Source organism: Leptonychotes weddellii, chromosome 15 (genome assembly GCF_054177405.1).
Source record: "Leptonychotes weddellii isolate Sample4059 chromosome 15, ASM5417740v2, whole genome shotgun sequence".
Lineage (NCBI taxonomy): Eukaryota > Metazoa > Chordata > Mammalia > Carnivora > Phocidae > Leptonychotes > Leptonychotes weddellii.
In genome coordinates this window covers 18840057-18850484 of record NC_138383.1, presented here as the reverse complement: position 1 = coordinate 18850484, position 10428 = coordinate 18840057, and the positions used below count along the sequence as shown (strand labels likewise).

The 10428-nt window shown below is 39.9% G+C and overlaps 1 protein-coding gene across 1 annotated transcript in view; it reads right to left on the bottom strand.

The window, feature by feature from the left end:
- LOC102748286 (keratin, type I cytoskeletal 27) overlaps positions 1-3852 on the bottom strand; it is a 4489-nt gene extending 637 nt beyond the window's left edge. The window contains exons 1-6 of the mRNA XM_081805936.1: positions 3283-3852; positions 2740-2822; positions 2233-2389; positions 1793-1954; positions 1576-1701; positions 4-140 (exon numbers count right to left, since the gene is read on the bottom strand). Of these exons, the coding sequence (XP_081662062.1) occupies positions 4-140; positions 1576-1701; positions 1793-1954; positions 2233-2389; positions 2740-2822; positions 3283-3696 (1079 nt within the window). The 5' untranslated portion in view covers positions 3697-3852. The remainder of the gene's footprint in view (positions 1-3; positions 141-1575; positions 1702-1792; positions 1955-2232; positions 2390-2739; positions 2823-3282) is intronic.
- Positions 3853-10428: the final 6576 nt, after the last annotated feature.

Genomic DNA, 10428 nt, shown 5'->3' with positions numbered 1-10428 from the left:
TACTCCAGCTTCTGGCCCTCCGTCTCGGTTCTGACCTGGTGCAGCTGCTCCTCCAGGGCCCCGATCTGAGCCTGGATCTGGGCGAGCTGTGCACAGTAGTTGCCTTCGGTCTCGGTCAGGGAGCACTCCAGGGAGTGTTTCTATGGATCAGGAAGACATAGTTTAGTAGAAAGTGTCACAGTGTTGGCAGAGCACTTAAGAGATATTTAAAAGAGTTATCTTACACAATGCAAATAAGCATATTTACCCCCAAAGAGTCCCCCTTGTTCAATATTAATTGTTGCCTTTATTAGATGTCCTACTGTTTTTCTGTTTGAGAGTGACACAGTTGGTGGTGAATGTCACTCATATGTCCAGGAGTGTTAGCAAAGATGAACTTGTTTCTTCATAGGGCACAGTCTAAAGATCCCCCTGCCCCATCTCTGGTTCAAGAATCTGGCACAATTTGCCACATTTCCCAGGAATAAAAGTCCCCCTACAGTTTGCTACTTTGTTTCTAATCACATGACAGTCTTGTCTCATGGAGACTGTAGCTCTTCTATAAAAATTAATAAGCCCATAGTGAACTGGGTAAACTTTCCCGAAGTAGACTGACCCAAAGAAAAGAACAACCTTTTTAAGCTTTAAATGGTTTGTGAATCCAAATGGGTTTATAAAGTGTTTCTCCTAAAGTGGGATGCTCGCTATACTTTTACATGGAATGAAGATAAAAGTGTCTTCCTCTTTCAGCTGCAAGAATTTTTATGCCAAATCCTAATTTTATATACATTCATACCCTCTTTTGTGGATAAACTCTGAAGGTTTGTGTACTAGCCATAGCGGGAGAAGTATAGACGTGGGAGTTAGGTAATTTGGAGAGAAGTTCAGGTTCCTTCGTATTCAACTGTGGGGCTCTGGGAAAACTGCTTAACTTCTTTGAATCTCAGATTGTTCTTTTGAAAATAATGATAGGAATTATAAAGTCTGCCCTGCCCAAGCCCCAGGGTTATTGTGGACTCAAGTGGGAGAAAGTGCCGGGCAAAACCTTAATGAAAAGGTTACTATTATTATCAAGGGTGTTTAGCTTTAGAGGCAACATTCATGCCTCCGCTTTTCTTCTTGTTTATGCCACTTAAAAAGGAACTTCTAAGTGTTCTTAATTAAGTGGCCCAAAGGAATGCCAGATGAAGAAGATAGAAGGGGTGCGAACGCATTTTTGCATTCGGCCGAGAATGGTTTTTTTTATCTTTTGACTTGGGAGAGAAGATTCAGGGTAGAAACCATTTTCTTTTCCGAGTACCTCAAAATAAATGTACTTGCCAATTTCCAACGTTTCATAATTATGAGCACCTAGGTCTACTTTTCAGGCCAAGAGGGCTCTGCTGTGAAAAATGCAAATGTGTCTTATGTCAAGCCCGGCAATTAACGGATAAAAACGAAGGTAAGTAATATCACGTGGAAGAGACGCTCTTTACATTTCTTCCCCACTGCTGAAACCCATCTTTTTTGGTACTTTCTACTGACCATTGCCAAGAGGTGCTCTTTACATTTCTTCCCCACTGCTGAAACCCATCTTTTTTGGTACTTTCTACTGACCATTGCCAAGAGGGACTGGAGTTCGATCTCCAGGGTTTGAAGAGTACGCTTCATCTCGGTGAGCTCATTCCGAGCTGAGGTGGTTGCACCAGCGTCATCAGAAATCTGCTGCTGCAGGGAAGCGCTCTGGAAGGTTGGAGAGGTGGGGGGTGTTAGGGTGCTGTGGGCCTTGCATCAGCGCCCAGAGCCACGCAGGCGCGCCCCGGCGGGGTTTTACCTTCTCATTGAACCAGGCCTCCGCGTCCCTGCGGTTCTGCTCGGCCAGGTCTTCGTACTCTGCCCGCATGTTGTTCAGCAGGACCGTGAGGTCCACCCCGGGCGCTGCGTTCATCTCCACGTTCACGTTCCCTCCGGCCGCGCACTGCAGCGCCTTCATCTCCTGAAAGACCACGTTAGGTTCGACCACGTTAGGAGCTGAATATTTTCAGAGGAACCAGACCGACAGGATGCGTGAGGTTAGAAACTTTTTTACAAAAGGCTTGTTTCTTTGGAGGCTTATGGATAGAAACATTTCCAAACAATCTAAGCCACGCAGAGAAACTGACGAGTTCCTTCTGGAATATTGGTGGCGGACATTGTTATACTTGTCACCTGAAATTCGTTTTTAAGTTTTGGGAGCAAGGCGGATCGTGGAATCGGGGGAGACAGAGCACCTACCTCCTCGTGATTCTTCTTGAGGTAAGCCAGCTCCTCGCTCAGGGTTTCCAGCTGGATCTCTAGGTCGGTTCTGCAGAGAGTCAGCTCATCCAGCACCCTGCGCAAACCGCTGACGTCCGCATCAACGCTCTGGTGAAGGGCCTGCTCATTTTCAAACCTTAGAAAATATTTGACAGTTGCATCACCTTAGTCCCATCACTTTCTGGGTCAGCATAAAACGCCAACCATGTTTCAAGGTCAAACTGTTAAAATACACTCAAACCTTCAGTTAGACTGCCCATAATGCAATCAGCGAATTTCTTTCACTCAAAATTCTTTCATATGATCTTGACATTCACTTGTGTCAGTTCCTAAACTTCCCAAGTAAAATATATCATTCAGCTGGTCGTTCTTACATGCATTTGGTTTAAAGCAAATAAAGTCAAACAATGGAGGTGACCTCCAATAGCTTAGATTAAAGGGGAAATGTTGAAATAACTTCTTTAGTTTCTCTTCAGCTCTGCTTACTTTAGCCTGAAGTCGTCAGCCGTAAGTCTTGCATTATCATTTTGCAGGATAACATTGGCATTGCTGGTAGTTGCAGAAATGATCTGATAAATGGAAAGTTAGTTAGGAGTTAGGAAATGTCACATTTCCTTGAAAGAAAGTCACCTATGAAATTATAGTAATCTTTCTGGCATTCTGTCTCCAATAATAAGATGATTCTTTTGCAAATGGGAAATTAAGTATAGCCTCATTTACCCTTCACCCCACCCATAAAAAAACCCTTTCTATGGAAAAAGTTATAAATAATATAGCAGGAGATGGTGGGCAGTTTTTGATATTTTCATATTACAAAAAGCATAAACATGCATACCTCGTACCAGCTATGGGTGAGCCATGTTCAAAGATTAGGATTTGAATAGAAATTATTTTTAATATTCATAATGCACTACGGGAAATCCGAAGCTGAGAGCAAAGCCCTGCTGTGTGACAGCTTACACATTTGTGGGTGCTTGTGTGGCTAAATATTCTTAGCGGTATTAACCCTCATGACATTGTGCTTCTTACCTGGTTCCTAAGGTCATCAATTATTGGGAAGTATCTGCTGTAATCATGATCAAGACCACGGCAAGAACCAGGCCCGAATTTCTCATACCAGCCCTTGATCTTCTGCTCCAGATCGGCATTGGCCTCCTCTAGTGCTCGCACATTCTCCAGGTAGGAGGCCAAGCGGTCATTGAGGTTCTGCATGGTCACCTTCTCGTTGCCCGACAGGAGGCCGTGTTCATTCCCGGTGAAGGCAGCGCAAGAAGCACTTCCCCCGCCCAGTCCCCCACCATAGCCTCCTGCAGATGAGCTGCCCCCAAAAGCGCAAGAAAAGCCACTTCCAATGCCTGGCACACCGCATGCATTTCCAGCCCCAAAACCTACTCCCCCGCTGGAGCCAAGCCGTCTGGATGCAGAAGAAAAGCGCACAGACATGATGTCCAGACCCAGAGAGCTTGTTCCTGGAGTGAAGCTCTGATGGCAAATGTCCTGCTCAAACAGTTGAGTTTGTCTTTATATACACATTATCAGGGTGTTTCTTGATGAACCTAGCTACCCATAGCAAACTGGTGTTTGCCAGCTCATCATGAATTATTCATAATTGGGTGATTTTTTTTTTTTTTTTTTAATGAATGCCTTCACCCTACTGTGTCCATTTCTGTAGGTGGATAGTTACCTTGGGGTTATTTGTTATCTCCAAAATGGGATAGGGAGGAGTATTATCAAGATTATTATAGTGATGCATTTCAAATTTAGTATGAGCAATCCTTCCTGTCTTCCAGGTTTCAGGACTACAAAACTCCTATAAGAATAAAAAAGTGTGATAGACAGATTTCTCTTTCTCTTGCTCAAACCAACGACATTACATTTTCTCCAGCAAGTGAGCCATCATAGTCATGGGTCTCAGTGGATAATATGGTCTTTCTTTCAGATATATTGAAAATGATTTCAAGGCTATGGGCTCATAGTACCAGAGGAAGGAGGCATCTTAAATGAGAAATGAGGATTTAAATGGACTCTTCTTTGGAGACAGAAAGTCTTCCTTGATCCTTATCCCTCCTGAATTACCATTTCATCTTACTGGTTTTCTGTCTAAGGTATAAATAAAGGTATTGGTTAATTTCTCTGGGTCCAGTTTTCTTATCTGTAAAATAGTCTAGTCTATGGCCTGTATGTTCCCTTTCTATTTCTAGATTTCTTGTCTTTTTACATTTCTTCCTTTCATTATTTCTAGAAAAATTTTCTGCGTTCACTTCCCATCCTACTCACTCCTGAATTGTGGTCCCAGCACTTTATTGAAATTAACTCTCAGATTGCTAATTATTCCACATCCAATCCAGTCTTTATTTCTCATGTTTATTCTCCTACACCCTCTTGGACACATTTGATACTGACCAGGCTTACTGAATTCTGAACAATTGCCTTCTAAAAATACTTCTATTAGAATATTTCTGTTTCCTCCTCTTCTTTCTTACATTCGGTGCATCTGTGCTCTAGATCTTGTCATTCCTTATAGTTTTGTGATTCACACTCTTGTTTTCTACACATTCTCCTTTGGTCCTGTCATCCCTTCTTGTCACTGTGACTGTAGGTGAATCGTTTCTACATATACATCTTTAACACTGACCTGTGTCCCATTCTAGACCCACGCCTCACTATGCCCACCAGACATTTCTACTGGATGATTTCTAGCTCAACACTCAATCACCTTGTCATCAAACTTTGATCTTTTGTATCTTTTTTTCATTACCTGTTGGTGGAATTACCCTGAGTCACGCTCATGATTGCTAAGAAATATATAATTTCTATCATCTTCTACTAGCCTGCATCCAGCAAGTTACTAGGTCCAATTGAATCTACTTCTGCAGTGTCTCTTGAAGCATTTTTCTCTTTTCTATTTTTCTTCTATCATTTTTTTTCAGCTCATTGATTGGATTTTTGGTTCAAGTCTTTTTCCTTTCCATCCTAGTTAGGCAGAGCAGTAAGTTAAGGTACCATAGCTATAATAATACACCACCATTCATGTAACTGAAAGAATGTGAGTTCTTGGATCAGCATTCATATCCCAGTTCTGCAACTTTCTGGCTGTGTGACCAATGCAAAGTTCCTTCTCGCTAAGCCTCCATTTCTAAGATGGGGACATGACTTGTGTTTTTGTGAGGCTATTAAATGGTAGTTACATTTGTAAAGCAACTATGCTTGTCAATAATATGTAGTCAGTAAGTATATCTTTCCTTTTCCCACTTTCCTACAGTTTAAAATCAATGGGCTATAAGCTAGATAAAGCTTCTTTGCCTGACATGTAAGTTTCTTCTTGAGGGAGGTCGTACCTACCTGACTTGTTCATTCTTTCATTTTACTGTTCTTCTCCCCTCCCTCCTTTTGGTCTTTGCCCGTGTTGTTCTCTCCAGTTGAGATTATTTGAGATCTTGCATTTGCCAAGAACAATGGACATCACTTTCAATTATATAGATTGAAAATGAAATTGCTAAAAATATAAATTCTCATGACCTAATAAGTGAATTTGCAGAGAAGCAAACCAGAAAAATCTGTTGATCAATCAAGAAATCATAACAATAAAGCATTAAAATTTATTGTATTGCATGAAATTATGACATCAAAAGTGTTATTTTTTTGCAATTTATAAGATTATATTATGTATGTATTACTACCACCTCTACTACATGTTTTAAGTAATAAGATACTTTTAAAGAAAAAAATGTATGTGTTAGTACCTCTAACTGAACTTCTTCCAGACTTTTGAACAAGGGACCTTTTTCATTTTGCACTAGGCCCTACAAATTAGGTAGCCATCTCTGGTTGTTGGGTCCTTCTCTAGGGTAGCTGAAGAGTTCTAGAGAAAAGACCTGCAGATACTTGAGTGTTTCCCACAAAAGAATGCTTACTACCCATCCACCCTGGAGTGAAATACACACACACACACACACACACACAGAGCCTCCAAATATTTTTAGGGCCTTACTCTTAAAGATGAGCAGAATTTTAAAAATCACCATACATTAAAAAACACTCCAACATGAAAGACAAAGACTCAAAGAAAGAAGCAAAAAAATGGCACTTGAGAAATAGACAATAAAGGAAGCTGAAGAAAACTTAAAAAAAAAAGAAACAACCAGGGATGCCTGGGTGGCTCAGTCGGTTAAGCGTCTGCCTTTGGCTCAGGTCATGAACCCAGGGTCCTGGGATCGAGTCCCACATCGGGCTCCCTGCTCAGCAGAGAGTCTGCTCCTCCCTCTCTGCCTGCCGCTCCCCCTGCTTTGTGTTCTCTCTGACAAATAAATAAAATCTAAAAAAAAAACACTACCTATGATTAATGCCCTTAGAAGTAACAAAAATACTACATATTCGAAACATGAATACAGTATCGTTAAAAGTAAACAGCAGAGCACAAGAATGGGCTCTCAGAATGAAAAAAATAAGTCCTAAAATAACTTCCAAAATAACTTCAATGGCTGGGTTGGAAAATAAGCTTCAAAAAAACCCCACAAAAACCAGAACTCCCTAACAGTTGAACAAAGTTCAAAAAGATGGATAAAAGAAAGGATTAGAAAATTAGAGGCTTAGTCCAAGAAGAGCAACCTTAAGTAAATCTTTCAGAAAGAGAGAAAGGAGAAATGATGAAGAAATTATTTTATAAACATATCTTCTAGTACTACTTGGAACTAAAGGACTGAGCTTCTAAATTGAGAGAGGCCATCAAGAACTATGAGTAATAAATGAAAAAGAATCACAGCAGAGCATGTGCTCAGTTTATTTCAGAGAACCATGGAGAAAAAGAGAACCCTTAAAGTGTCAGAAGAAAAGACAACACCCATTCAGTGATGGGGAAATCAGAACGGCTCTAGACTTCTCAACTACCCTGGAAGCCATGACTCCAGTGAAGAATGTTTTGAAATTCTACTTGAAAATGATGTCCAACCTAAAATTCTCTACATTGACAATTGATCATGAGTGAGGGTGGAATAAAACTATTTTCAGACACGAAAGGTCTCAAAAAATCAATTTCCCTCACACACTTTGTCAGGAAACCACTAGAGGGAAAAATGAACAAGAAAAGAGAAAGCTTAGAATCCGAGAAATGGGGTCCCAGTACAAGTGCATGACCCTGATGATAGCTGGGTAGCAAGTCGGAAAATCCAATACAAGATGGGAGGATTCGGAGTGTGAGGTCTGCAGGGGATAGATGAAAATGATCGATGGTTTTGTTCATGTAGGAAAGAGGCATGAGAGATTCAGATATACAGGAAACCAAGTTAGTAAAAATGTTAGAAAAATATTGCTTGTATGAAGAACAAAAAGTTGTACAAGAAAATGTGGCATATACTGCTCAACACAACAATGAACAATATCTACCTAGTCATAATGGTGAGACGACTGAACAGTGATTTAACCAAATATTGTGGTATAGCTATGTTAGGAAGAGAAGAAAAGTGGTAAAGGCAAAACTCTCAGCTTTCTTTTAAGAGCACAATATATAATATGTAAAACTGGTAAATCAAGAAATATTGAATAAAGCCTATTATTTAAAAGTCTAGAGATAAAGATGACAATGAATAGCTAAAAGAGTTGTAAATGGTTGCTTGTGGAGAGCAGGGCTTGAGGTAGAGGAAGGGAGAGAAAAAGACACTGTTGTTTTTTATTTTTACTTTTAGCATGATATAACTGTTAAAACAAAGTGCATTCATTACTTTGATAAAAAGTAAAAATTTATTTAAAACTAGCCAAGAAAAAAAAATTCCAAATGCATGTCGGAGGTTTCACCGTAAAATTTACAAATAAAGTTGATACAGAGGTGGGAGGATGGGTTAGCCTGGTGATGGGTATTAAAGAGGGCACGCTCTGCATGGAGCACTGGGTGTTATATGCAAACAATGAATCATGGAACACTACATCAAAAACTAATGATGTAATGTGTGGTGATTAACATAACATAATAAAAAATAGAAAAAGAATTAAAAAATAGACACTATGGCATCTCCATGTCTAGCAGTTAAATAAGACTAGATGAAATACCCTAATGCTGGATAAATTATTATAAAATGCCTTTTAAATTCATATCTAAGTCAAAAGAAAATAAAGGAAGACATTAAAAAAAAAAGAAAACACATAGAGCTGAAACATGAGTGGTGAGCAGACACAGAAGCTTGAGCTGCTCTAGAAATATGCTCAGAACAGAAACAGATTTTTCTGGTTAAGAGCCCCAGTGAGGAATAAGATTTGGACCTGACCAAGTGTCATAGCTGAACCTGAGACCCCACTTAAAGCTGTATACCCCAAAGTCTATGTTGTCAGTAGAAAGGATGAAGTTAGAAAAATCTCCATGCTGGCAAAGTGGAGAAATCAGCAGGTCATTCTGTTGCCAATGGTACGGAATAAAAATTCAATACAATGAATATTATTAATATTTGATAATGACTTATAATCATGGCCTTACTCTGATACAGTCTTGCAATTTGAATTTATGCCCACTTAGCCTGAGAACCCCAATCCAAGAAATTCATTTAAGATGTTTTCAGGTTGGGGTGTCTGGGTGGCTTGGTTGGTTAAGTGTCCAACTCTTGATATCAGGTCAGGTCTTGATCTCAGAGTTGTGAGTTCAAGCCCTGTGTTGGGCTCCACGCTGAGTGTGGAGCTTACTTAAAAAAAAAAAAATTAAAAAGATGTTTTCAGGTTGGTACTGCTTCATAGTATCCTGGAGAAATCGTCTCAGTCCTGGCCCTGCAGGACTCCCAAAGTTAAATTCTAACCACATATACAGTCATAATAATATAAAATAAACATGTGAGGAAACAAACACATATCACTAAGAGCCAACACTAACTACAGTCTACAGAATAGAATGTCAAAGACCAATGGTAATGAGATTCCAAGAAATTGTATGCAAAAAAAGTGTGGGGTTTTTTTTGTGTGTGTGTTTAGAGAAGTGAAAGAGAGAACTGGAAGTGTTCCAAATGAATAACTCTTAAAAATGACTAGGTAAATTTTAAATGGAAAAGAAATGGATGAAGAGGATGAGGAGTGCACTTTTCTAGATGAGCACTGAGCATCCCAGAACGGTTGTATCACCATATTGTACACCTGCAACTAATATAACACTGTGTGTTAATTATACTTGAATAAGAAAAAGAAATGGGAAATATAATAACTAAAATTAAAAATTTTAACTGAGGATTAAGCAACAGATAAGACACAACTAAGGAGGATAAGTAAATTTTAGGAAAAATAAAAGGTTATTATTCTAAATGAAAGAGAATGAGACAGAGGGAGGGAGGGAGGGAAGGAGGGAAAGAGAGAGAGGGAGAGAGAGGGGGATTGGAGAGAAACTCTGACATACTTTTCATTGGAGTCTCCCTAGAGACAATACTAATGGGGCAGAGGGTAAGAATTTTCTAGAATAGATTAGAAACAGTCCTCCAATTGAAGAGGCAATGTGAATTTAAGAATCTACTTCTAGTCACATTGTAGTGATGTGGAAGAACACCAAAGACAAAGAGAAGACCTTAAAGCAGCCAGAGAAAATAGAGATCATCTACAGAGGAGCCATAATTAGACTGTCAGTAGCTTCCACTAGCAACAACAATGTCTTACTGGAATGACTTCTACAAGATATATTTTTTTAAGGATTTATTTATTTATTTATTTATTTATTTTTAAAGATTTTATTTATTTATTTGAGAGAGAGAGAATGAGAGACAGAGAGCACGAGAGGGAAGAGGGCAGAGGGAGAAGCAGACCCCCCGCCGAGCAGGGAGCCCGATGCGGGACTCGATCCCGGGACTCCAGGATCATGACCTGAGCCGAAGGCAGTCACCTAACCAACTGAGCCACCCAGGTGCCCCGGATTCATTTATTTATTTTAGAGAGGGGGTAGGAGGAGCAGAGGGAGAGAAACTCAAGCAGACTCTGTGCTGAGAGCAGAGCCCAATGCAGGGCTCGATCTTACATCCCATGATATCATAACCTGAGCCGAAACCAAGAGTTGGGTGCTTAACCAATGGCACCACCCAGGCGCCTCTCTACAAAATATTAAGAAAAAATAATTATCACATTAAAACTGAGCACCAAGCAAAGCTGTCTTTCAAGAATAAGGTATGGATTCTGGGAAATCATGGCAATGGTTGCAGAATTTTTGAATCCTCACAAAGA